Below are 27,967 nucleotides of genomic sequence, written 5' to 3' on the forward strand. Positions count from 1 at the left end.
CTGCGACTGGGGCTGCTGTTCCGCGGCCGCTGCAGCTGTTGGAGGCCGCCCGCCGCCGCCTGGGCCCGGCCCCGCGGCGGTACCCTCGGCGGGGGACGTGGCCTGCAGGTAACGGGACCTCACCGAGCACCGGGGGAGGAAGAGAACCGGGCGGGAGGGACGTTTGGCTGTTCGGGAGGGTCCTCAAGTTGTGCCATCCCGAAGGTCGTCTTGTCAGCGCTGTTGGGCAGCGACTTGGGAAACACCGTGGGAACCATGGAATGGTTTGGGTTGGAAGGGACTTTAAAGCCCGTCTTATTCCACCCCCTGCCATGGGCAGGGACATCTTCCACTAGACCAGGTTGCTCCAAACCCCATCCAGCCTGGCCTTGAACATTTCCAGGGGTAGGGCAGCTACAGCTTCTCTGGGCAACCTGTGCCAGGGCCTCCCCATCCCCACAGCCAAGAATTCCTTCCCAACATCTGATCTAACCCTACCCTCTGGCAGCAGGAAGCCATTCCTCCTTGTCCTGTCACTCCAGGTCCTTGTCCAAAGTCCCTCTCCAGCTCTCCTGGAGCCCCTTTAGGCACTGGAAGGGGCTCTAAGGTCTCCCTGGAACCTTCTCTTCTCCAGGTGAACACCCCCAGCTCCATCCCCCGACCATCTAACGATATGGAGGGAAAACAATGTGGGATGTTGTTTCATGCCAGGTTTTTCTGGCATCAATTTAAATCTTAAGCTGTTCTGTTCTAGAGAGCATCAATCCCAAGGTTGCCATCTTGCCCCAGCACAAGCTGGAAAAAAAGGGGAAAAACTGGTGAAGGGTTTCAGCCTGGTGTAGGAATTGGAACCTGTGCAGTGGAGGGGAAACAGGGAATCACATCGGAGAAGGGCCAGACTTTTATTCAGTGAGAGAATTAGTAAATATTAGTTCAAATGTTCTTGAAGTTGCCTTTAAATGTGAATATTCACTGCAGGATTCCTGTTGAGTTTCCTTCAGGGATACAGGAGGGTTAGAAATCCTTAAAATTTCCTTTTAAAAGTCCTTTTTTCCTTAAAAAACTTCCTCCTAAGGTAGGGAAACAACGTTTTAAGAACTGATTTCTAACATACCTTTAGAATGAAAAACAGGGATACAGGAAGACTAAATATTAAGTGTTTTGAGTATGTGTTTATGTTTATACCTGTGCTTTCTTTAAACTGGGTTATAAACAACATCTCCAAAGTCATGTGGGGAGTGCACAGAACAACCAGGAGTCACATCCAGGGCTCCCAGCTGCTCTCCTGACACTCACCCACAACATTCCCGTGCTTAGGAATGTGAGTCTCAGGGAATATGGAGGTTGAGCCTTCACAGCACTGTGCCAATGGTTGTGTTGTTTTCCTTTCTCTCCTCCCTCAGACTCTCTTGGCACAAACACTTTCCCCCCCACGTCAAGGTCCTGGTGGAGTCTTGATGAAACAGCACTTAATCCGAGATCCAGTCAGACTTTGGAATCTCCTGGGTGAGTCCTGAGGAGGAGGAAGGGAAAAGGTCTGATTTGATAAGAGAACTGACCTTTCCTAACCTTCTCTCTGCCTTCCCAAAACTGCAGCAGAGCTGTTCTGTTCCTGGCTGTGGGAGCTGGGGGTTTTTGCAGGGGTTTAGGGTTTGGTTTGGTGACAGGGATGAACAGTCCTTCCCACAGGGAGCTCAGGGGATTAAGGAAGCACCAGAGTCGTTAGACCTACAGCTAATTTTAAATCTGTATATTTTAAATTAGAGAATCTTTCTCTTCCTCATCAGCAAAGCCCCAGACAAAAACATCTTCACTTTTTTCTGAAATCCCATTGGATGGCCTTGCTGGAAACCTTGGAGTCATGGAATGGTTTGGGTTGGAAAGGACCTTAAACATCATATTCCAAACCCACTGCCATAGGCAGGAACACCTTCCACTAGACCAGGTTGCTCCAAGCCCTGTCCACACTGGCCTCAGACACTTCCAGGGATGGGGCAGCCACAGCATTTCCTGAGCAACCTGATTTAACTTCAGTACCTGTTTTTCCTTTAATGAGCATTTCTAGTCCCTGGTATGGGGCTGTTCCTATCTTCCCATTCCAGTGTTAGCCATGGTTCTGCCATGGTTCTGCCTTGGGAATTGTATCCATTTTTCAGCACTAAAGCAATTTCTCCAAATTATTTCTGCCATGCCATTAAAACAATCTCTGACCAAAAAGATGTTGCTTGTATTGTAAAAAATATATACATTCTATAAGGGAACAGAAGGAATCCCTCTCAAGTGAGGCTGTCCGGGTTCCTTGGCACACGAAGCTCTTTGCCTGGGGGAATGTGGAGCTTTCCCTCCTCTGCCTTTGGAGCTCACATGGATTTCTGCCATCCTCAGTCACCTTCTCACTGCCCTCAGCAGTAACCACTGACCTCTGCTTGCCTGCAGGTAGCACCTACTGGTTTACTACTTCCAGCTCTTGGAGGAGTAGCCAGAAGGATGGAGGATCCAAGAAGAAATCTCCACAAGAGGAGGACGGTATGTGTGTGCCAAAAAGAGATTTACTGAACCAAACTCTGTGTGTGTGAGGGGAAGGGGCAGACAGGGAGGGAGATCCACCTTCCTGCTCCTGCCTCTGGTTAGTTCTCTGTGCCTGTAACTCACCACTCGTACAATCTGTGGCTAAGAGCAAGTTTGGCATAGATGATGGACTGTAAGATTTAAATCAGATCATATAAATTATAGAATCCTGGAATGGTTTGGATGGGAAGGGACCTTAAAGCTCATCCAGTTCCAAACCCTGCTATGGCTCCAGACCTTTGTACTGTGGGTTGGGAGGCACTTAATGTCATGCTTAAGTGACACAGGTTGTAATAGAATTTCATAATTTATTTTATAAACCTTTCCCTGGGTATCGTCATGTGATGTGAGCAGTTGCCTTTTCCTTTGTTGTGCTTAATAGTCAAATCCTCTTGGACTTTTTACTTCCTAAGTGAGAGGTCAGTTGCTGCTGCTGACAGCCTGGCTGGTGTCACTACAGTGTCCTTAAGGCCACAGCAGTGGCTTTTCCTGCTTGATCATTTAACTGGGATGAAGTCTGCAGTGAGATGTGAGTGCAGGTATCATGGAGTCCTTGGGAAGGAAGTTGGAGTTTGTTGCCCTTGGTGTGCAAGGCCACAGAATGACTGAGCACAGCCTCTGGAGGTGTTGTAGCTGTTAAAATCAGTAAACAGCAATGCTCCATGTTCAGTGGCCTCTTTTCTCCTGTGATTAATGGATAGCCTGGCTTTGGGAGCAGGAATGCTGCCCCATGTCTCCAGGGGAACACTTGTCTCTGCAGTAATTATTAAAAAGAACTCTTCAAACTGTCACCACAGCGCTTGCAAAGATTTTAATCAGAGAGTTCAGATTTGGGGTTAATGGCAAATCATTGCTTGGTGGAGGCTCATGGAGACTCAAAAGCTGGAAGTATTCCCACAGCTGTTGCTTGCAAGTGTCACATCCAGTCACTGGGACTCATTTCCTGAATACTGTGGGGCAGCTTGTGGTACGGTGTGGATGTTGTGCTGTACAGACAGTCACACTTTACCTCAGCTGAGAAAGATTGATATTGTCCTTAATTAAATGCAGAGTTGAGGAAATCTTGGTGTTGCCTTCCAGCTTTCTAGAAATGGAATTTTCCCCTGAAATTACTCAGCTGCAGGTTAAAGGTCCTAGACAAGTCTAATTCCTAGAAATAAGGGAAGTTGTGTCAGGATGTCTAATGGGCAGGTCTCCCCCTGGGGTGATGTTTTTGTGATTACACCCCCAGTTGTGTGTGTTTAGGGCAGGTTATGGGCCTCCACTTGGTCTGAAATGTAATACAGAAAAGTGCTTTAGCAGGAGTTGACTCTGACACCTCCAAGGAACTTGCACAGCTATAGATGGACTTTTCCTGTCAGAACTCACTTTTCTGCAGTAGTTTCTTTTCTCTGTAGAATCTTTTTATTTAGAACTTGCTGAGCTTTTCAGGATGTTGCCCAGACTATTCCTCTATCATTCATAGATATAGATACATATACATATCTATATATATAAAAATTTTCTTTAATAAGACTGTCAAGGATGTCATCCTGCAGCTTTGGGATGAATTCCTTAGTCCTAACAAAGCTGGATCCAGCAGATAACACAGAGTGAGGGGATGGCGGTGGAGAACAAAGGGGGTGGGCTGGACGCGGTGTCTGAGCTTGTCACGGCCTTCTGAAATGATGATTTCTCTGCCAAGCTGCTTTGTGTCTATTTAGGAACAGGCCTTTCCTTTCCAGCATGGAGCAGAGCTGGGAACCAGTGAAAAATGATGCTGTGCCTCTGAAGGACAGAGGACTTTTTTTAGCAGCTGCCTGGGTCATGTGTTTGTCCCTGGGTTTTGTTGCCGCGTGCGTAGGGTCTAATTGGTGGCCGGTGATAAATGCTGGTGTCAGGACACTGGTTACGAATTTGCAAATAAATCGAATCTGGGCTGCAGCACTGGTGCATTAGAGCCCAGTGGCACAGAATTAATTTATTTCTGGGTGTAGAAGGGTATTTATGTGTGCCGTGGTGGTAGTGCTGTTAAATTGTATATCAAGAGCAAGTACTAAATTATATATTGAGAACACTCACGTGACTGGAAAGAGGAGGAGATATTTGTTGTCATCTGAACAACTCAAACACTGACCAGCAGTGACATTGAACTGAGCTGTGGCAGTCCTTTACAGCCCATAGAATTGTAAATTTGCCTGTGCAGTGCAGAAAAAAAAATGTTAGGAGACTGGAGAAAAGGTTTGGTGGCAAATAATCGAAGTAGAACATCCCTTTTCCTTGTGTCATTGCTTCAGTGTGGCACTAGTACAGTAAAGGCAGGGAAAGCATATCCAGTATGGGAATTTCTCTTGGGTGCAGATCCTTAATATGGGCAAGTTATCAACCCCTTTGAAACATGAGATGAGTTGTATAACATGGAGGAAAATCTGGGCAATTTGGTTAACAGGCAGATGGATTTGCAGTGTATTTGTGTCCTGTGCTACCTCACATTCTTTGCAATTGCAGGTATTTCCTGAGGTAGGGGCAGTGGTGTTGGTGTCACGGTGCTGGTGCCAGCAGGTCATTGAATTGTGCTGTGGGATTTACCAGTGACACTGGGTTTACTCCTAATATTTCCCATTGGATACATTGGCAACAGCCTGAGGACTGGGTGGTGTGGACCCATGTTATATAAAGTGGGTTATAATCATTCTGGAGTTTGATTTCTAACAGGAGTCCCCTGGCTTTATTCGACCCCCATCCATATGGGGCCAGGCAAGTGAGAGTCTCTCGTTTTGAACTGGAATGATATTTGGTGGGTTTTTAGTGGGTTTGGTGCACTAGGACCATATGAAGCACAGTCCTGCAGGAGAAACCAAACATGCAACACAAAAACCCTGACAGGTTCCACTGCATTAATCTTTGTCATTTAATTATCTCTTCTTTGGATCAGAAAGCTTCACAATTACATGTCTATCTTTTTTCCTCTGGATCTTTCTTCTTAAGAGGAGGAGAAACGCAGGAGAAGGGAAAATCAGATGCACCTGGAACGTCTGCGGGCACTGCTCGTCCTCACCTTCATCGTGCTGATGCTTCGGTTCCTGGTCAGCGAGAACAGGGAAGGCACCAACATCTCCTGGAACTACTTTGTGAATGAGATGTTGGCCAAGGGGGAGGTGCAGAGGATCGAGGTGGTGCCAGAGAGTGACATCGTAGAGATCTACCTGCACCCAGGAGGAACTCCCCATGGACAAGTTGTGAGTGACTTTGTACACAAATTTGCTCTTCTCTGATTCTTTCTTTCTTGTATTTGAAGTTCAGGGGACTTCTATTACTCATATCAACCTGGAAATTAGGACTTTTAGTTCAAATTGTAAAAATAATCAACAATGGTCTGGGAAAAAAATATTTTGTATGTCTAAAAAGCTGGGAAATTCAATAGTTTTTTCAGTCAGATATAGGAGAACATGTCCAGGAGATTGTAAACTCTTATTACTGGATCTTCTTTCGAAAATTTTCTCCTATTTGGATTTTAGTTTTGAGTGTTCTGTCAAACTCCATCAGCCTTCCTTCCTAAACCTTCCAAAATGGAAACAAAGCATTGTGTTTACATCCAGGAGTTACCACTAAGAATTGTTAAAACTGGCTTGAGACATTAAAATACTGAGGTGGAATCATGGAATCACAGAATGGTTTGGGTCGGAAAGGACGTTAATGATCATCCAGTTCCACCCCCTACTGTGGTCAGGGAACCAGAACAGGGAACTGCTTTTGGATACATCTTATTTCATTTGCATCTCCTTGTTTATAGAGAGCTGAGGCTTAGTTCCTGACTTTTATGCTTTCATAAGGTGCTGGAAAGACCAGAGGGTTCCTAAATTCATTTGGAGTCCTCTGCTTGTGAGTTCATAGGTGCAGGATCAAAGGGTGTGACATAAAGATAATTTTTCCCTGACCTGTCAATGCTGTGCACCTCTGCTCCTTGCTTATGTATTTATACCTAATCAATAGTACTGACCTGCTGCTCTGGCCTGCCTGTCCCCAGAACGTGACACTGCTGTACACCATGCGTGTGGCAAACATCGACAAATTCGAGGAGAAGCTGAGAGCTGTGGAGGATGAGCTGAATATTGATGAGAGAGAGAGAATCCCTATTTCCTACAAACACCCTGGCTTTTATGGAAAGTATGACATAAATTTGTCCTTACTGTGTTGGTGACAACATCCCTCGCTTGGGGGGGAAAGTCACTTTCAGCTTAATGCTATGTAAATATAGAGCAAAAATGTGGGCTCGGATTTGGAGCATTTAATGAATATTTCTGAAAGATAAGGTGCTCTAGATGTACCTTAATGTTTCCAAAATGAGGGTCCCAGGAAGGTGTCTGGATTTGCAGGATGCAGCAGACAAAATATTTTGGGTTAGAGTCACCAAGCATTCTTGCCCAGCTGAGCACTTTTTGTCCTTATAATCAATTATTCAAGTACAGAGTGTGATTAAAAAATCCTGACACAAGTGATGTTACATCTTGGTCTGTGCAGAAGGCTAGGGGTGCACTGAAATGCTTCCAGGGAGGCCTGTGGTGGTTCAGGCTGTAAAATTAAACAGTTTTGGCCTGTTTGCCCCAGAGCAGGTCTGACCACAGCCTACTCTGGTGCCACGTGCTGGGTGGAGCAGCTTTGGTGCCAGCACACCAAACCTCAGTGAGAGGAGCATTTCTACTAAACTTACAGCCCTTCCTGCTGCCCAAACGAAGAGCCTTTGCTTTCAAAAAAATGCTCAATACTTTTCATTCTGAAATAAACTGTTAGGAGCAAGAAGAGTGAATAGCAGATCTCACCTGCTGAAGTGGCCTGGTCACCTGCTTCTGCACCAGGCAGAGCGTGTCACATGCTGTTAGTAGCTCAGAGGATTTGGACGTGGTGATTTTCCCTCTGGAGGTGGCCAGTGTGTGTAATTCCTCCTCCCAGGCATCTTGCCAAAGTGTGAAACAATGTCATGTTTGTGTGTGAGTGGACACCTGGGCTGGCTTTTGTCTGGTACTTGTCCTCTGATCAACATTTGCACATTTTTAATATATAGTTTATATGACGATAAGCTTTTTTAATTGATCGTGCAGTACAAGCCCTTTAGTTCAAACTCAGAACTTGCTAATTTTTTCAGACTTGTGTGTAGCAGGAAGAGAGGACTGAACAGACAATCAGCCACCAACACAAGCTGTTTCCCTGCCCCTCAAAAGAGATTTAAAAAAAAATTTTTAAGGGTTGTGATGAGGTGTGAAGTCTCTCAGGAGACCTGATGAATGTCTGGAGAATTCAGAGTCAGTCTGGAGTTTGAATGTGTGAGGTGCAGAGCCCTTGGACTCGGCTCACTCTGCAGTGTGGGTGCTCAGGGTGTTTCAGAATTAATCCTGTTTGCAGAGCAGACAAACTGAAGGTGACTTTCAGGTTTCAGTGTTACCTTTGGATTTCTCACTGAGCAGAAACAAATGCAGCTGGGTATAGAGCTCATTCTGGTCCCTTGCTTCAGTAAATCGTCCCTCTGTGAGAGGCGGAACACGCGTTCCTGGTGTAAAGATAAGGCACAGAAGTCTGGAGAGGGTGGATGATTTCACAGGCATGTGGAGCAGAACAGGGGCCCACCAGTTTCAACCTGTCATCTGACATGGGATCATTTTTCGTGCTCTTGGGGCATCCTTTGTTTAGAGCTCAAAAAATATTTATCCTCAACATGTTTGTCCTGTAACAGTGTTGGACTGGAGTGTCATCCCTGCTCCTCATCTCCCTCCTAATGCAATGGGTATTCCAAAGGATACGGAAAATTGACAGTGTTGGTGCTGGAGCAATTCTTTGTGCCGTAAAGGACTCCTGAGAGATTCGCCCAGGGAGGACAGGGCAGGCTCTTAATGGGAGACCAAGCCTGGAATTTCTGCCAGTGTGGGATTAAGTGAGTTGGAATCTCCCTAGTGTTACCAGACACAGGTCTTCTGCAGCAAGCTCCCTTTGGATGCACTGCCAGCCCCGCTGGATTCTGCTCTGGGTGTGACCTGACCGCCTGAAGGTGCTGTTTGTTTTAGAAGTAGAAATGCCTCTGAAGGGGATGGTGAGGTTGAATTCCTTCCACAGCTGTAGGCAGTGTTTGCCAGTGTCCTCTGCTTCACTTCTCAGGTTATGTAATAGTTGGGGTATGGGGTTCTGTATATCTGTATAAAAGCCTGTAAAAGTTCCATTTTCTTAGTTGTGTCTGCTCATAGCCTAAATGGCAGAACATTTAAACACTGAAAATAGCCATGTTGGGGAATATTGACCAGGTTGTGTCTGAATACTTCAGTTTGTACCTGTCTTTGTCCTTCTAGTGATGTCCTTTCCCTGATAGTGACATTGGTGGCCGTGTCCATGCTGTGGAGCATCTTCCGCCTCTTCAGGGTGGCAAGTCGGGCCGGAGGGTTCAACGCCTTCGTGAGTAGCCTGGATTTTGAGGATGTTTTGCAGCCTGCGGGTAGTCCTGGCTTCTGCTGGGCTATCTCCTCCCCTTTTTCCCAGCAAAGTCAGTGCAGGATAAGGGTGAACTGGTGCCCAGGACTCTCCAGTCTTGCCACATCTTGCATCCTGTGCTGATCATCTCCCTGGCTGGTACTTTAACTGGCCTTAGCTGAGATCCGTTCCCTTCCCAAAGGCAGGAAGGGCTGAGCTCAGGGAATTTCAGTCCAGTTTGCTGTTTTCAAAGCTTGCTAATGAGCTGCAGCTGCAGATGGTGTTTTTCACTGGGCCCTGCCAACATGCCTCCCATACAGCCAGAAGTAGGAATTGCTGCTTTCTGCAAAATGAGTTCTCAATTTATAAAATATGTTCAGATTCTGGAGTTCATTATGTGTTGGCCTGTTCCGTTCCTGCCGCATGTCTCGCTTGCAACATCAGGCAAACCTCCTCCTCCCCTCTCCCACTCTGGCCTGGATCAGCTGATGAAAGTGCAGGAGTCAGCCCAGGGTGCTCTGCCACTGACCACAGGGACTGGGGATGAAAACACAGTGAATTCAGCCCCTTGTTGGATTTCCCACTCAGTCTCCTCCGCAGTTCTCTTTGGCTTTGAAATCCTCTTTGAACAAAAGGATGCAGCTGCTCTCAGAAAGAGTATTTCAAAGAAGTGTTGAGTAATGAGGCCTTGAGGACTGGTTTGTGTCCTTGCCTAAGTGGGGACAGCCAGGCCCCAAGTTTAACTCTTTCTTTGGGTATTTCAGAGGCCTCAGAAGCTGTAAACTTTCTTGTGAAAGAAAAAGCCTGTTTTGGGTAGAACATGCTGAGCAGTTACGAGTAGGATGTTTAACTGAATTCTTGGTTTGACTCTCACTGTGGCTTCACATGCATCAGGGGACGGAAATGTGGTGGCTGTTCAGTTTGAGAACCTCTAGTTCTGACCTGGGGTTTGTTCAGCAGAAACCAGCAGCAGCATCAGACAGCAGTGCAAAATGTCTGTTTCTATGCATTTGTAAGAAATTATTGGTAATTATTTACCATCAACACATATTCCTGAAAGCTCTATCTGTCCCATGTGGTATTAAGGATCAGAGCATTTAGAAATCAGGGAGAAGATCCTGAGTAAGGTTCTGGATGCATGTTTTTAAGAAGTATCCCTGCCTGGTCTACATGGAGTTTGAGCTGGATTGTGTTGGGACTATTACTGCGGATTTATTCTGTCACTTCCCAACGTGAATAAATGAAGTTAGAGTCAACAATCCATCTGGGAAGTGTCTTCAGAGCAGAACTAGTGAAACACCAGTGTTTTGGTGGGCACTTCGGTGGTGTTTTGTAGGGACAGCTCATACCTGGGCTGGGCTGGGCTGGCTATCTTGCAAAACATAGCAAACAGCCTTTTTTCAGACTGTTGTCCAAGTTTTTTCAGTCCTTGTGCTGCCTTCCACAGAACCAGCTGAAGATGGCTCGTTTTACCATTGTGGATGGGAAATCTGGAAAAGGGATTGGCTTCAAGGATGTAGCAGGAATGCATGAGGCAAAAATGGAAGTCAAGGAATTTGTGGACTATTTAAAGGTATATAAAAGTAGAACGAAATAAGTGTATTCTGGGATAGATGGCTGACCTGGGGAGGAGGAGGTGTTCTGCTCTTCATTCTTCGTGATTCTGGGCAGCCTCTCATGAAATAAGCTCTGTATTTCCAGTTCCCATGCAGATGGAGCTGCTCCCATTGGCAGCTCAGAGCTGCCCAGGCTGAAAACAGTCTCAGGAAGCTCTGGGAGGCCACACTGTGGTGCAGGTGCAGTGGGAGCTGTGGGTCTGACCTGCTGTTTTTTCTTTCCAGAATCCTGATCGCTACCTCCAGCTCGGGGCCAAGGTGCCCAAGGGCGCCCTGTTACTGGGCCCGCCGGGCTGTGGGAAGACACTGCTGGCCAAGGCTGTGGCTACGGAAGCCCAGGTGCCGTTTTTGGCCATGGCAGGCTCTGAGTTTGTGGAGGTGATTGGAGGTAAGGTGCTCTGAGGATCAAGGGGAGCTCACTTGCTCCGTTGTGCAGTCGGAGCTGGCCGGCTTTGCTGACAGGTTTAGGTACAAGGTTTCTCTGTCCTTGCCCTGCCCTGCAGGTCTGGGGGCCGCGCGGGTGCGGAGCCTGTTCCGGGAGGCGCAGGCTCGCGCCCCCTGCATCGTCTACATCGACGAGATTGACGCCGTGGGCAAGAAGCGTTCCACCAATGTGTCTGGCTTTGCCAATGCTGAGGAGGAGCAGACCTTAAACCAGCTGCTGGTGGAAATGGATGGTCAGTGTTTCTCCCTGCCCCTGTCTCCTCAGAGATCCAAGCTGTTGGCCTGTTTAGCTTTATCCTGCTTGAACGTGCTTGGCCTTTCCAGCAAGTGTTCTCTTGCTGAAGTCTGAACCAGTCTGAGCCCATGTACCCCATCACTAGTCTCTGGTTCTGAAGGCACTGGAGTATATCCTCTCCAGCTGTCCCTTTGGTAGGCAGGACTGCTCCGGAGCTGGGGGTGCCTGAGAAAGTGACTGGGCTCAGGACAGATCATGGAATCCTAGAAGGGTTTGAGTGGGAAGGGATCATAAAGCTCATCTCATTCCACCCCCTGCCATAGGCCAGGACACCTTCCACTAGACCAGGTTACTCCAAGTCCCATCCAACCTGGCCTTGAACACTTCCAGGGATGAGGAGTCCACAACCTCAGCCTCTGGGCAACAGATCTTGAAGTGTGTGCTGTGATCATGTTGTGGAGAAAACCCCCTTGAAATCTAGACATTTACACGGGCTTTTAAGGGTTTGGGGCTAAATCTAGTAAATTTTAAAACTCTGGAGTTTAGGTCCAGTTGGCCATTAATGTCACTGGATACTTGCTGTGTTCCATCTGAGACAGTTTAAAACCTGTCAGGGTTTAGAGTTCAGTTGTCCCAGAGGGACATAGGTGATGGAATATATCCATTCTCCTGTCCTTTGCCCTATGTTTATGTTATCTGCTTGTTCCTTAAACTGAGAGAGAGAAGCTTTGCAAACAAGTCCTGGTTGATGCCACACTCGTGTAGTTTCTGGCTGTTCTCCATCCAGGATTGGCCCTTTGCTGAAACACTTTTACACAAAGAATGATCTTTTGGCTCTGCTTAGTTCTAACTCTGAGCCTGCAGCACTGACCAACTGCAGTGTTTCTGTTGCTAAATCTTGTTATTGCAGAGCAGGGTAAGGAATAACCCACCACCTGCATTTCCATCAGGGAGTGTTTGTTTCACTGGATCTGTGACTCATAACTTGACTGTCACATTGTCTCATCACACTCTTCATGTGAAAAATTAAAAGCAGTTGTGCTTCAGAAGCATCCCCAGACCTGAGTTACAACTGCTGGCTCTGTACTGAGTGTTCACAGTGAAGTAGATGGTCTGGACAGCAAAGGCCAGTGGTGACACAGAACAGCAATCCTGGCTTGGGTGGGTCTTTCTCCCCTGACAGTTGTAGGATGAGCTGGCACCTGAATTAAAGGAAGCCTGCATGTCTGTTCAGGAATATGCAGTCAGTGCATTCCACATCTCTGTCCTAAAAATGAAAATGTCTGATTTCCATCAGTCTGTAAAAATTAGGTGTGGTTTCTGGAGTGTTTTCTTGGTGAGTCTCAATGCAGAAATGAGGGTACAGCTCCACTGGAAATTGAGTTTAGAAGGTAAATATTATCCTCAATGTGTGCTTTGTAGTCCCTTGTTTGCTCTGTGCTGCCTGGTTTATTTTTAAATTTATATTATCTCATTCTTTATTCATGTCTCACACAGATCATGTACTGAGTCTGTCATTTTGCTCAGTGCTTTATCAAACACACCCTGAAAAACCAGACCAAGGAGTTGACACTGTCAAACAGGCGACAGCTGGCAAGGATGTCAGCCTGGTAGTGGGAACATGGGATCAGCAGGGATCCTGGCACGTGGCACTGAAGTGTTACCTAATGGAGCATGTCACCTAAAGCAACACTGAAGTGCCACATGCACCATGGCAAAACAGTTCTCAGGTTTATAGTGAATAAGGTTTTTAGGAAGGGGACATTTCTGTCCCAGCACAGGTGGGAGGAGTGGTGAGTGTTTGCAAGGAAGCCTTGAGATGGAACATTCAGAGCTTTGGTTTAGCTGTGTTGAGCTTAAATTGAGGGTTGAAGGCAAAGCAACACCATAGACCCGAGTTGGGTGTTTACTGGAGAAAAAAATCATACACAAAAGCAGATTTGTGAGTCACCAGTGATTGTTGCATTTGTGTGATTGAATGAGATTCCTAAGAGGGAAGGAAGAGAGAGAAGAGGAGGGTCAGAGCTGTATGAAACCTTCTGTAAGGGGTGAGTGTGCAGGTTGGAGCTGGGTCATGCTGGTGTGCAGATTTCGGAGTAACCATAGTGCTCTTCCTTCATCAGCCTGGGTTTCCTTCCCTCTGTCTTGCTCTGTGTTTGGGAAGCACTGGGAGTCTGGTGGGAGAAGGGGAGGCACTGGAGGGAGCCTCTCCACAAAAGCTGTTTGTAGGAGCGGAGTGACGCACGAGCTCCGGGCTCTGTCAGAGCAGGTGCCTGGTTTGAATAGTGAATCTCCCTCACAAATCGCAGACAAGCGGAAGAGGGATGTGACCCAAATCTCTGCTCTGTTCAGAATGCTTTGAGAGGAGCTTTGCCAGTCCTGGGCTGAGCTGGGGTGTGTGAATGAGATGCAGGACAGCTTTTGGTAGCAACTCTTCACCTGGAGCCCTCGAACAAGACCTGTCCCAAGCTGTGCCATATGCAGCCCTTGGGCTTCTCTTGGGAAGGGGCCCCTCCTGCTGCTCCCAGGTGATGTCCAAAGACTTTTGGACAAATGGCTGGAGGGTGACACAGTGCAACACTGCAGGTGAGGGGCCCACCAAACAGTGTGCTGGTCACTGTGGAGCACAGCACTTGGCAGCTCAAGTGGACCCTTTTCCCTTTCCCTTCTGAAATGGTTCATTTGTGACCCTGGCAGGAACTCTCTCTTCAGGCTGCGTTTTCAGAGCTGTTCCTCACTTTTTGATATGATGAGGTGTTGTTTTTGTAGCCTGTTCCTTTGGCTGATCTTTGCCTGTGATATTCCAGGTGATGTTGCATAGGGAACAGTGACATGAATTGGAGGCTGTGGCTGTGGATTTCTTGGAGCAGTGTTTCTCACTGCTGGGATACAGGCTGGGGAACAAGTGGGGCAGAAGCTGATGTGAGGAGGATGCTCACAGTGCTTCTGGTTTTTAATTTGCTCTAATAGTCAGGCCTATTTTAAGAGAGTGTCCCCAGCTGCGAGGCAGATAATGCACTGTACCATCTAATCCTGCTGTGGAATAAAGCCTGCCATTCCTGGATTGCCCATCAGGCTCTGCTTGTTTATCCCACTCTAGAGTGCAGTGAGATACACGTCTCAGGGGTGCTTGGCTTCATCCTCTCCAGCAGCTTGTTTAGGCAGGAACCTGCAGAGAGGGAGCACTGGGTCTGCTGCAGCACAGGCTGGCACAGCCAGTCCCCTGCCTCACCTGGAACCTGGGTCTGTGCTGAGCTCTCGCACGCTGACACATTTGGCAGCTCTTCTGGTGGAGCTGAGAGCTGAAAGCAGCCCAGCTTACGTGCACAGAGCTGCCTCTCCACAGTGTGGGACTTGGCAGGGAGGGAAGCACATGGGACTGTCATGTCCTTTCCCTGGGAAGGCTGTTTGTGCCAGGGCTGGGGAATGTGCTGGAAGCAGGTGACTCATGCCCAGGGGCCTGCAGGCACCTGGTGGAATGTAATAAATAACAGTGTGGGGCAATGATTCAACATGAACTCTGGCTCCCCACCCAGCAGCACAATGCCTGCCCCTCTGCCCTCCTCCAGCTGCCAGTGCTCTGCCTTCCCAGGAAGCCCTGTCTGCCTTTGATGCCTCCACTGAGGCTGCTCTCAGGCAGCCTGTAAATCCTGATGCTCCCTTGTTTAAGGCCTGGAGGCAAAACTTGCTCTGACTGTGGCTTGACCAAATTCTGTGCAGATAATCACTGCAGAACTCTTAGGTTGTGTTTTGTGTCTGTGGTGCAGGTTCTGCAGGGCTGGTCTGTGCAGTGCCCTGCACTGTGCCTGGGTGCCTGCAGAGGGTAAGAGATGAGTGAATTGGCAAAGATCATCTTGTGCTGTAACATGCTTCTTGTTGAGAGGCAAAGCCATATTTTCTCTGCATTAACCTGAGCGGGTAGAGGTCCCTCCCCTGGTGATCCTGGTGGCCTGTCTGTGACTGAAGACTGAAAGTAAATAAAAACTGAAAGGGCTTTCTGTGGGAAGGAAAAGCTGTTTCAGCTAGGATATGCTGCTTGTACAACCTGGAGCTAAAGGAGCAGGAAATGACTTAAGATGGGTGAGAAGGCATCTGTGGACTTGTCAGAATAGAGAGATTCTGTTCTGGGTTCTAGTTGGGGCAGTTCCCAAATGTGACAAAAAGGGAAGGGAAATAGAACTTTTAAGCCAGGGTTCAGTAAGTAAATGAAAAGGGGATTTCAGAGTATCCCTGATGGCCAGAGACTGTCCTGGGTGACCTGGGTGGTTCGTTCCTGTCTTTGCTCTGAGCTGAAGGGGACATTCTTAGCCCCAGCTGCCCCAAAGGCTGCTCTGAACACCTGGCTTTGTGCTAAAGCTGTGCAAACTCTGCCTCTGGCCTGCCCAGCCCACTGTGTGCCTGCAGTGCAGTCTGAAGTGGGAAAAACCCTCCCCTCTGTTTTCCCTTGGCTTTGGCAGGGATGGGGACCACGGATCACGTCATAGTGCTGGCTTCCACCAACCGCGCCGATGTCCTGGACAATGCTCTGATGAGACCTGGGAGGCTGGACAGGCACATCTTCATTGACCTCCCAACACTCCAGGTATGTTCCACCAGCTACCCTGTCCTTCCCCGAATGCTGATGACTGAGGTGTCCCGGTCCTTGCTGGTGACTCACAGGCCTGGCAAAGGCTGAGCTTGGAGGAGATGGAGATGTTGAGCTTCTCTTTGCCTTTATTCTTGTTTCTGTGCTCTAAGTCAAGGGTTTGTCATGCTAATGCAGTTGCCTGTTTCTCTGAAGTGACAGTTCACTGGTTTGGAGCATCTCTGCTCTGGTAGAGCTTGGCTTTGAATTCTTCTGTGACGTTCCCTTTGCCATGCAGATGCAGAACTGTGTTTGTGTCTTCTCTCCAGGAAATTGGGAAGCACCTAATTGGCAATTGGCTGTTGTGAGAGTTTAAATTGTCATGTGCCTTGAGCACCATTTGTTCTGTAGGTTTATGGCCCTCCCTATCCTTGTAAGGCTCCTCATTTTCCTTTAGGCAGCCTGTTAAGTGACTTTCTCCTTCTGAATGCTTTTTAAATCCATTTACTAGGAGTTTTCCACGTCCACTGTGTTGACATTTGTAGCAGAGTTCTGGGAATGGACTCAGCTGCAGTTAGGATCTGTGTACTCTGCCAGCACAAGCTCTTCCTCTCCCATCTGTGCTTCACTGTCCTCTGCAGAGCTTTCAGTGAAAATACCTTAAATGCCTGATAGAGTCTGGCCCCCGGAAGGCTGAACTGTGCAGCTGCCCTGAAGGAGGAAGGGGAAAAACCCTGGCAACTGAGCCCATTGTTTGAGTCAGGATCTCCTGGACCAGCTGAATGAGTCACTTGGTGGCTGCTCGCCAGGCATCTCACCCCCACCTCCGTCTGGGAAATGGGTGCAGGCTGAGGAGCTGTGCATGGGGTGTGCAGTTTGTGGTTTGTACAGGAGCAGGTCGAGGCAGTCAGAGCTCCTTCCTGCAAGAGCTTTTATGGTGAGGGAAAAGTTGAGACAGATCAGAGTGAAAGTGTAGACGGGAGAGTGGCCCTGAGAGAGAAAGCAGTGACTCAGGCACAGCCTCCTGCATCTGCTGAGAATTTGAGAGCTGGGTGTTTATCAGGGCTTCTGGTGCACTGGAAGCTGCACGGACAGCCCTGCCCTCTGCTGGCACTGTCGCCGTCCCCCTGCCAGAGCCCTGCTCCCTGCCATGGACAGCGTGTTGGAAGTTGCTGTGCTGCGGTCCCCTGGCTGGGCTCAGAGATTGTGTGTTCTTTACAGGAGAGGAAGGAGATCTTTGAGCATCACCTGAAGGGCCTCAAGCTGATCCAGGATGGCAGTTTCTACTCGCAGCACCTGGCTGAGCTCACTCCAGGTTTCAGCGGTACGACCTGTCCTCAGGAGTGCAGCTCCTACTTCAGCTCTGCAGCTCAGGCTGCAGCTCCTGCAGGGTGTGGGTTTAACAGAGTGTTTTGGTCAAAAAGGGCTTTTTTCTCCATTTCTGTGGAAATAGTGGGAACCTGACCAGCTCCTTTCTGAGCTCTGATGAGCAGTTGTTCATGACTATTTTCAGTCTTCTGAAATTTCTTGGACTAGCAGGGGTGTGGGGTGTAGGGAAAATGTGCTTTTATAATGCCCAGGTTCCTAATTCCTAAGAGGAGGATGCTCATGCTCCAGTCCAAGCTGTTGTTGAGGATGAGGTGTTGCACTTCAGGGGAGAAGGCTGTTAAGTTAATGGAACTGTAGAATATGCTGAGTTGGAAGGACCCATCAGGACCACTGAGTCCAACTCCTGGCCGTGCACAGGACACCCCAAAATCCCACCCAGTCCCTGAGAGCATTGTCCAAACACTCCTTGAACTCAGGCTTGGGGCTGTGACCACTACCCTGGGGAACTTTTTCAGTGCCTGACCACCCTTTGGGTGAAAACCTTTTCCTGATATCCAACCTTACCCTCCCCTGACTTGGCTTCATGCTTTTAAATTGATTTATGGTACCAGGAAAGCGATGGGAGGAATGAGTAGGAATTATTTTGCTGGTCAGAGTAGAAATTGGACAGCTCTGCCTGGCTCCTGCCTCAAGACTGCTTCCAGGGTGTGTCCCTGGGAGCTTGAAACAGTGCTGAGCAGGAGGCTCCAGAGTTCCTGTTTATGTGGTGTTCCTGGAATATGCTTCCTGGGTTTTCCCTCTCATAGGCCCCAGCACTCTGTCTCTCTGTGACTTCTCTGAGCAGCCCCCCACCACCAAACCCACCCACACAAACTCGGAACAGATGTTCCTTCTCTTGGCTCCAAGGTTGAGCAGAGCAGCAGCCTGTGCCAGCCCACTGCCCACACCATCCCTGTCCCTGGGAGCCAGCCTTGGCCTCAGCCTGCTCCTGGATTGCTGAGCTCTGTGTGGTATCAGCATTCCTTGCCAAGGCAGTTGTATTGTTCAAATCCAACATAAACACCATGGACTAGGCTCTCTGTTCCCAAGGAACAAAAAGCACAGGCTGTTTGACTTCCTTAGGTCTTTCTCCAGATTTGTTCTTGCCTGTTCTGTCCTCTGAATTCTCTGTCACACACAAATCCAATGTAATTCCTGTAAACTCATGTCTGCAGGAGCTGACATAGCGAATATCTGTAACGAAGCTGCTCTTCACGCTGCCAGGGAAGGGCACAAATCCATCGACACCTCCAACTTTGAGTATGCTGTGGAGAGAGTCATTGCAGGTGAGAGATCCAGCCCTTTCCTAGAATCATGGAATGGTTTGGGTGTGAAGGGACCTTAGAGAGCATTTCGTTCCACCCCCTGCCATGGGCAGGGACACCTTCCACTAGCCCAGGTTGCTCCAAGCCCCGTCCAACCTGGCCTTGGACACTTCCAGGGATGCGGCAGCCACAGCTTCTGTGGGCAGCCTGTGCCAGTGCAGCAGCATTTCTGTTGTTGCCTCTGGAGTCTGTTCCACTTGAGAGAAGGCTCAGGTGAGGAGGTTACGTTCCAGAAAGACAGATGGGTCCTAACTGTGGTCTGACCTGAAAGTCTTCAATGCCAGTCACAGAAAGTTCTCTGAAGAAGACCCCAAATGGATCCATCTTCCTGACTCTGTGGGAGCCTCAACCCATAGCTTAGGGAAAATGGCCAGTGACAAAATAATAAAGAGGGGAATTCAAATCTGTGTGGCTTTTTCATTTTGAAAGCTTGGGGATTTTTGTGGGTTAATTTTTTTAAAAAGAATAAAAGTGGCAGTATGTCTAGGCTTCTCTCGCTTTTCTGGACACCTGCTACATAAACATGAATAGCAAATAGGCTTTGCATCCTCAACAGCAAGAAATTAAGAGATTTTTCTTTCTGGCCTCCAAACCCAGGCTTTGATGAATTGGCAGAATAAACGGCAAGACAGTGGAGCACTGTTCTCCCTCTGAGAACATCCTGTGGCCTTTCTCTGCCACTTGTGCCATTGCCAGGAGAGGAACCTCTGGAGATTTCCCTGTAACAGTGTATTGTAAGGAAGGGAAAAGAGTTCCCAGAACTCTTGACTTCACCTGAGGGATTTGAATGTGGTGGGTTTTGGGCTGAACTGCCCTGGAGCCAGGCTGTGGTTTTCATAAGCAGACACTTTACTGCTTCCAGGCTGCAGTGTCGTTCCCGGGGCAGCTGGGCACACAGACTGCCATTCTGTGCTTTTCTAGTGGAGCATGTGGAACAGGATGTTTGTGCTGGGTCATTTATTTCCTGATCCTGGAATTGAGTCCTGAGCGTTTGCTTTATCAGAAAATGCCTGGAGAGTTCCTAGTTTTTTGAGAAATTCCTGAAAGTTTCACCTGTCGCTGAAAAAGAAAACCCTTGGAGGGCTGTGGGTAAAAACAGGAATCCCAGCCTGTACTCAGCAGCTCCCAGGAGTGGACAGTGAGACAACTGGAGTTGTAACACAGAAATTCTCGTCAAGCCACAGCAAAGGTCATAGAATCACAGAATGGTTGGGGTTGGAAGGGATCTTAAAGCTCGTTTCATTCCACCCCCTGCCATGGGCAGGGACACTTTCCACTAGACCAGACTGCTTCAAGCCCTGTCCAACCTGGCCCTGAACACTTCCAGGGATGGGGCAGCCACAGCTTCTCTGGGCAACCTGTGCCAGGGCCTTACCACTCATTTTTTCCTAATATCCCATCTAAAACTCCTCTCATTGAGTTGGAAACCATTCCCCCTTGTCCTGACACCACTTTCTCTTGTAAAGATGTGCTTTACTTTCCCATCTGCAGGAGTGAAAGCATCAGACCTGTAGGGATTCACTTGGCTTTTCTTTCTGAATTCCAGCCTTGTCTTAGTTCCCCACACTTGGAAGATGAAGCAAAAAGCAAGGAAGGCCAGAGGGGATGGCAGCAGAAGGGATCCCTGGGATTCGTGTGGTGGGGCATTGCAGGACATGGGCTTTGGCAGTTTCGAGCTGCCTGGCCTCACTCAGGCTCTGGGGTGTGTAAGAGGCCACAGAGTCTTTTTGTTGCTTAATCAGATTCTCTCATATTACCAGGACTGGCTATTTTTTGTAGACTGAGTCTAAAAGACCCCAAACAACCCCCCGAGGCTCCTCTATTAAGTGTACCCTTGCCATGTTGTAGGAATGCTGCTGGGTTTCACAATCTAGAGGGCATTTCAGTTCCTATAAAAGCTTTTCTTGAAAGAAAGAAAGAAGATATTACTGTGCTTTCCATTAGGAGCTTCTGGTTTTAATAACAGTGGGGTGGAATCAAAAGGAAACTTTGTAAGTCCAGAGGCCCTGTCAGCCTTAAAGCTTTGTGTTGCTGTAAGGGAGGAGCAAGAACTTCTCTCTGTGGTAGTTCCCATTGTGTTTTTAGTTTGGGAACAGAAAGCAGTTAGTCAGGTCTCCTGGGAGTGAGGGAAGGAACCTGTGGAGCACACAGAGGCTTTTAGGGCTTGGCATTAGAGGATGGAGCCTATTTTCTTGGAGAGGTTTGCGTAAGGCCAGCGGAGATGCACCAAAGTTGCTTTCTGGGTGCTTTGTCTCATAAATGTGATAAGTACAGGCTTTCAGGGAACTTTCCTTACTGGAGATTACTTTATGTAGGAAAAGCAATAATCTTTGTAGGCACACTGTGTGCTGTTGTGAAGAACACGGTCTCTCCCAGTCCCTCCCTCAGTGGGCTGACGTGGGAATGCTTCCAGAATTTTTTAAGTGTGTGTATGTATATATATATATATTTAGAGAGAGTATAGATGCATCTTTGTGTGGATAGAGCCATACAGGGCCATGCTCACACGCTGCTAAAGGCAGTGTAGGGACTGACTGCTGCAAATCAAGGCAGTAGCAATTAATCTGCTGTTCCATCGTGCCTTGCAGGGCACAGCAGCTTCCAGGGTCCCTGAGCAGTAATTTTACAAGATCTACCATAGTAATTTTACTGTTTCCTTGTTTAATAAAGCCCTTGACTTTGTTTAAAAATTCATGTTAATAGAATGTTGTTTTCCAAGACATGAAGCAAGCTTTGTACAATACTGCTCCTGACTGCTTGCCCTCCCCTCTGCTGCTCCGGGCTGTGTGGGGACACTGACCTGGAAGTCCTGGGATCTTTCTGCATCCAACATTCTGAACTGTATGTTCTATACAGTGCCTTACACACTGTGTGTTCTGTACTTATTTTTCCTATGTGCCAGAAGTTCTACTTCCATTCACCTTTCTTTTTCTAATCCTTTTTGGACTTGCTCTGCCAACTTGGAAAATAGACACTTTCAAAAATCACCTTTCTGGAGGAAGGATTAAGTGTGAGATATGGCTTCATTTGCTAGTTCTCAGGAGCCTGGGAATAAGCTCATACAGAGCATGCCATGTGTAATCAGAGACATTTCCAGGCTCTGGGGAAGGATTTCTGTATCTACTCTTGGTCTTTTGCTGATTTGAACAGTCTTAATGCACAATTTTCTCAACTGGGACTTCATATATATAATGCAACATTTCTCTTATATTCTGCCTAAGGGACTGAAGACAGCAAAATCAGTGTGAGACTCATTCTGGGTTTTGTTATTGGGGTTTTTTTGTGTTGTTTTGGGTTTTTTCCAAGAAAAAGAGTAAGCTGCCTTGTTGCAGATCTGTCCTTGGGAACAGGACCGAGCTTCGCGTTCTTGAGCTGTGATCGAATCAAATGTCAAATCATTTATCTAATGATTAAATCTGTTGTAAGGAGGAGAAGGGGGAAAATTTCTGCCAGTGTTTTCAAGCAATTCCAAGCATGGATCGCTTTCCACTTCCAAGCTTGTAATTAAAGGGGGTTTGCTGCCCCTCCCTTGCCAAGTTCAGCACAAATTGTTCAGCCGCAGGCTGCGTGAGCTTGTGCACTGAGCTGGACCAGGTTATGCCCCTCTGGTTACACCTGTTTCTGATACCTTATCAAATCCTGGTCTGTATCCTACAGGCACTGCCAAAAGAAGTAAGATCTTGTCACCAGAAGAGAGGAAGGTTGTGGCATTCCATGAATCCGGTCACGCGCTGGTTGGGTGGCTGCTGGAGCACACCGAGGCCGTCATGAAGGTACTTCCACTGCCAGGAGGGGTGTGATGAGCTGGTCACTGGGACAGAAGGGAGTCCTGAGGGCTTCCACTGCCACAGATTACTTTGTGGTACTTCTGTTTAATTCTGCTGTGTTACCCCAACTGCAGTGATACTGCAGCAAAATAAATGGCAAATAGAGAATCACAGAATTAATTAATCCAGCACTGCCAAGCCCACCATTAAACCAGGAGAGCTTCAGGTTGCATATTAGGAATAATTTCTTCACTGGAAGAGTGGTTAAGCATTGGAACAGGCTCCCCAGGGAAGTGTTGGAGTCACCATCCCTGGAAGTGTTCAAAAACAATTGGGTGTGGCACTTCACACTCTGGTTTAGTGGGCTGGTGGGATTCACTTAAAGGTTGGAATTGAGGGTCTTGGAGGGCTTTTCCAACCTTAATGATTCTGTGATTCTATAAACCATGTCCCTAGATTTTGCTGTAGAGAAATCCAGTATTAGGCTCCACTGATGATAGTGCTGGTGCAAAGCTGATTAACCAGCTATAGGAGAAGCTTTGCAGTTAAAAATTAGAAGCAACTGTCTCCTGGTGCTGCTGCTCAGTCATGCACTTCCAGGCTGCTCCATATGTGATCCCTCACCCATCACGTTTCAGCCAGCAAAGCTCCCATTGCAGGAATTGCTCTGGTACTGCTGGGGAGCTGTGTTTTTCAGACTGGGAGGTTCTCTGCCTGAAGCCCTTCTCTGCAGGGAAAGGCCTCTTTGGCACCCCGGGATGTGATCCATGCACATCTCCTCCAAAAGCCAGAACGCTGGGATGGGGTTGGGGAGTGGAATGACAAGGGTGACAGTTCCTTGGCTGACTACCAGCAGCACATTCACTCTGAATGACCCATTGTGTAAGCAGAACTGGTGTTAATTACTCTCGCTTAATGGGTGGGGGAAATGGTTGTTATTTTTCTGAAGACTTTCTTTTTGCAGGTAGTCTCAGGGATTCTGGAGCAGAATCAATGAACTCTGACTTATACGCTCCAAAGGAACTCCTAAATCTCAGGATTTCTCTGGCTTCCTCTTAAGGATAATTTCCTTTGCATTTCTTAAGCAGAAAGTGTGTGCAGGCAGAGCCTTCAGTGCAGGAATCCTGACACACTGTGGTCCTCTGCCGTGTCCCTGTAGACCAGCCTGTCCATTGCTATGGACAAACTTCCCTGGGAGTGTAGGGGCCCTCCCTGTGCTGTTGCAGTGGGGAGCTGTGTTGTTCTGTGAGCTGAGGGAGCTGCTCTGTGTCGCAGGTGTCCATAGCCCCTCGGACAAATGCAGCGCTGGGGTTCGCACAGATCCTGCCCAAGGAGCAGTACCTGTTCACCAAGGAGCAGCTGATGGAGAGGATGTGTATGGCACTGGGGGGCAGAGTGGCTGAGGCCATCACCTTTAACAAGGTCACCACAGGTGAGGAACCAGAGCCTGGCAAGGGCAAGTAGAGGTCCAGAGTGCTCTGAGCACAGGACGGAGGCTTCCTGTGCTGGGAAGAAGAAATGCCAAATGGTGTATTTTGGTCCTTGGCAAACGCTGTGTGTGTGTCTATCCTGCTCAGGAGCACAGGATGACCTGAAGAAGGTGACCAAGATCGCCTACTCCATGGTGAAGCAGTACGGGATGGTGCCCAGCATCGGGCAGCTCTCCTTCCCGGACCTGGAGAGTGCCCCTGGGATTGGCCGACGCCCCTTCAGCCAGGGCCTCCAGCAAATGATGGACCATGTAAGGCCACCCTGGGTTAAATCGTTCTTTTTATTTTTTGCTTTCTGCAGTTCAGTGAAACGATGCAAGTGACTTACACCCAAACAATTTGCATTCTGCTGTAGGTTACTGAGTAGTGGATTTCAACAGGTGAGCACTTATTTGATGTGTGGCTGTGTGAGGGCTTTGCCTTGAGGCCTTAGGAACAGGCAGAATCCCACCTGGATGTGAGTTCAGCCCGGTAACTTGTGCAATGCAGTACTTAGATGGCAAGAAATCTGTGTGTTACAGTCTCAGCTGCACAGTGTAAATGTCTGCAGTTCCTACATCAGATCTAACAAAAATGACGATTGGACTGACTGCAAATCAACCTGTTTTGACAGGAAATTGAGCCTCAATGCTGGGAAAAAAAAACATTGTTTTCGTTGAAAAATCAAAAAGCTGGAAACAAAAAAGCTCTTGTTTGAGGCACTGTGGTTGTGCTTCCCTGGGATTTGTGCTGAGCTGCACCTTTAGCTCCTGGGCAGCCTTAATCTGCATTTCCCATCAGCTACGACTGCCCTGAAGAGCTGTGCTAGGGCAGGAGTTCACTGCACCTTATCACCAGCGCTCCTTGGGCCTTTTTCCAGTTTATCCATAGTTTTTGTGGATGGGAACCATGTTCTGGCTCAGTTTGCAAATTCCATCCCTCAGAGCTCTCCTTGTTTAGCCACACATTGTGTTTGTTGCCACCTACACCCTAAATCTCTCTTCTTGTTTCTTCCAGGAAGCCAAAGTCCTAGTGGCTCAGGCTTACAGGCGGACGGAAAAGCTCTTACTGGAGAACAGGGACAAGCTGCAAACAGTGAGTTGGATTGTGTGGGATTTTGTGTGTTGTTTTGGGTTTTTTCTACTGGTTTTTGCTTTGCTGCTTTCTGTGCTCTGTAGCTCAGCTGTTGCAATGTCTCTCTCCTAGAAAGTCTCGTAGTGGGAGTGTTGGGAACAAGTGACTGTTTACTGTGGATCCCCCGGATTCAGAGCAGGCACGGGGAGGAATGTGTGCCTTTCCCAGCACTGAGTAGCTGCCTCCTCACACCAGCTGGTGTTTGCAGGGTAGAGGAGGGGGAGTGCTTCATGCAAGTGATCAAAGCTGGAATTTATGTCCCTCACCTGCACTTCTCTGCTTGCCTCTTGGCAGTGGAGTTTCCTGGAGAGCAGACAGTGACTGATTTTGGGAAGCCAAGCCAGCAATCGGGTGGACACTTTCTGGCTTTGGTGAAGGAATATGGGACCTGTCACCTTGGCTGATTTGGGGCTGGTTCCTGCTTTCTGGTGACTCCAGGCAGTTTTCACCTCCCTGATACCTGATAAAACCTCCTTGGTACATCCTCCTTGACACCTGATACACCAAGGAATCCTCATTGCAAAAGTAGAGCTTTGCCTCCTCCCCTTTGCATCCTGATAGTTCCTAACCAGTCTCCCACCCTGGCACATCCCCACCCATGCCAGGAGCTGTGTGCCCATTGGTTTGGGCTGAGCCACACTAGAGTCACAGCACCCTGTGTATCTCCTTAACCTCCCTTCAGAAATCCAGTCCATGACATCCAAAATGACCAGGATCAACTTAGTGTTGCATACTTTGCAAATCAAGCAATTATTTTCCTTAAATCTTCTTTTTAAACAAACGAGAATAACAACAACAACCCCTTCAGCTCCACAGTGTCAGGCCTCTGGTGATACAGAGACAGCTTGGTCCCCAGGCCAGTGCCCTGGCAGCTCTGGAGCAGGGATCCTCAGGGATGTCTCTGCAGGCTCCTCTGTCCTGCTGCTGCCATCTAACAGCAGCCAGATGTTTGCTGGAGGCTCAGCTCAGAAAAACTTTAAAGTGAAGCCAAAGTATCTCCAGAGTCAATGTTTCAGTTGCCAGAGCCTCCCGTCTGGTCAGCAGGATTGAGCAGTTCCATGCTGGACAAGCCACCTGCTGCTCCAGAGGGGTGGTGCTGCTGCCAGAGGGGCTGTAGAATTCCACTTCTTTGGAGAGGAACTCATGCTGACCCCCAGCCCATGGCTGCAGGAACAGGCAGCTCTTTGTTAGCACTGTGTGTGCAGGGAGGGCTGTGGGCCTGCCCGAGGTCTCACTGCTGCTGCTTTGGCTCCTGGGCAGGGCCACAGGTGCAGTGACAGTGGCAGGAGGGACACTTCTCTCATTGTTCCTGGAGCTCTCATTCCCATTCCCAAGAGCTTGCTTTGTTGCCTGCGGTCACGCTGTGCGTTCCTGGCCAAACGCGCTCTTGGGAACAGTGCCGGAGCCTGGAGAACTTTGTCCTGGCTCCAGTGGCTTTGGGGTCATCCCATCTAGGGGGGACAGCTGGAGTCTGCTCCTGACTCCTGAAAGTCGGAGAGTTTCACCTTATTTGGAAAAAAAATAAAGCCTCTAAGTTTTCAAGTTCTGTCATTTATCACGTGTCCTAACCCTATCAGTCCTGTCTCAGCAGAGAACTGATGAGAAAGCTGTCTGAAAATCTCCAATTCTGAAGAAATAATCAACTGTTTTTAAAATTACATTGTTCTCTCTGCAATGCAGAACCATGTGGATCCTAGCAGAGAACTAGGAGTCACTGGGTATGCCACTGACCCAAGGAAATGTACTTTCATAAAACCAATCTGCACCCTGTGCTCTGGGCAGGTGTTGGGATCTGATTCGAGCTGGCAGAGTTCAGACCAGCTCAGACGGGCAGTTTGGAGCCCCTGTTCCTCACAGTGCCTCATTTCTCCTTTCCAGCTGTCCAGTGCCCTCCTGGAGAAGGAAGTGATCAACTATGATGACATTGAGGCCCTGATCGGGCCCCCTCCCCACGGTCCCAAGAAGATGATCGCCCCTCAGAGCTGGCTGCAGGCAGAGAGGGACAAACAGGACATCAGGGAGGAGGAGACACCCCCTCAGCCACCACAAGAGGAGGAGGAGGAACCACGCCTGAGACCAGTGTGAAGCCCACTCCTATGTGGAATGGGAGGGTTCTTTGGAACACAGACCCTTTCCCTTCTCAGCTCCGGAGTCAAAGATGCTGACCAGGGAATTGCTGTGCTGTTGTTACCCCAAAATTAAGGGATGGCTACATTTGCACCTTGCTTTATCCTGCAGGAATGAGAACTCCTCAGGAGTTCGGAATTGATTCCCAGCAGGGTGGTGGTGATTAGGAGTTGGGCAAGTCTGATCTGCTGTGAAGGTTTCTGGTACGCAGGAGCAGGGTACATGTGCTTAGGGATGAAAGATCCTATGTAAGCCAGCTCTGGCTGTGCTGTGTGCCATGGCAGGAGGGCAGGGCTGTGCCCTGGGTGCCAGCCTGGGGAAACTGAGCTGAGCTGAGCAGCTCTTGTGTAACCTTTGAGCATCTTTGCTGTGAACACAACACAGTAACAGCCTTGGCTGGAATAAACTGCCCACAATGTGCCTCCGTGTGTGTAGAATGTGTCAGGCTGGGGGGATGTTCTGGCACATATGAAGCTCATTAGAGCTGTGGAGTTGTACAGAACAAGGGCCTCCTTCTCCCTGTTCAATAATTTATATCCAGTTTTTATAGCAAGTGTTTCCTAAGCAGAGATTAAGGAAAATCTGTGTGCAGAGCTCGGTAGTGGGACATGAGAAACCAGCAGTGCAGAGAGTGATTCCAAGTACATGTGGGAAAACTGTTTTGAACTGCTGGTTCAGAGCTGTAGAGGTGCTCTTGGAAATTCAGCAAAAGCAGGTGTGTACATGTGTTGGGAATCCTCAGGAAAAGCTGCTCCATCCTTGTGGCTCTTGCAAAACAGGCCCTGCTGACAGGGCTGTCTGGTGTTCATCAGGGAAAGCATTAAAGTGATTGTTGCTGCCTGGAGTGCCCTGGCTGGCTTAATATTTTGGGAAGGATTATTGTCTGGAGTTATTCCGTGGGGGCTGTCTGTGACCTTGAAGACCCCAGCCCAAGCCTGG

The 27,967-nt window shown here is 48.4% G+C and overlaps 1 protein-coding gene across 1 annotated transcript; it reads left to right on the forward strand.

Annotated features, from left to right (window-relative positions):
- Window positions 1-27,872, forward strand: SPG7 (SPG7 matrix AAA peptidase subunit, paraplegin). Its single transcript, XM_018084254.2, has 17 exons — window positions 1-108; window positions 1,383-1,485; window positions 2,416-2,505; window positions 5,515-5,765; window positions 6,554-6,693; window positions 8,862-8,964; window positions 10,427-10,552; window positions 10,821-10,983; window positions 11,099-11,272; window positions 15,732-15,856; window positions 17,060-17,162; window positions 18,382-18,492; window positions 22,189-22,304; window positions 23,574-23,730; window positions 23,876-24,039; window positions 24,785-24,862; window positions 26,780-27,872. Exons 2-17 carry the CDS (start codon window positions 1,437-1,439, stop codon window positions 26,984-26,986), a joined length of 2,157 nt encoding a protein of 718 aa, XP_017939743.2. The 5' UTR covers window positions 1-108; window positions 1,383-1,436; the 3' UTR covers window positions 26,987-27,872.
- Window positions 27,873-27,967: the final 95 nt, after the last annotated feature.

The sequence above is a fragment of the Manacus vitellinus genome, unplaced genomic scaffold (genome assembly GCF_001715985.3).
Source record: "Manacus vitellinus isolate BGI_N305 unplaced genomic scaffold, ASM171598v3 scaffold_10_pilon, whole genome shotgun sequence".
Classification (NCBI taxonomy): domain Eukaryota; kingdom Metazoa; phylum Chordata; class Aves; order Passeriformes; family Pipridae; genus Manacus; species Manacus vitellinus.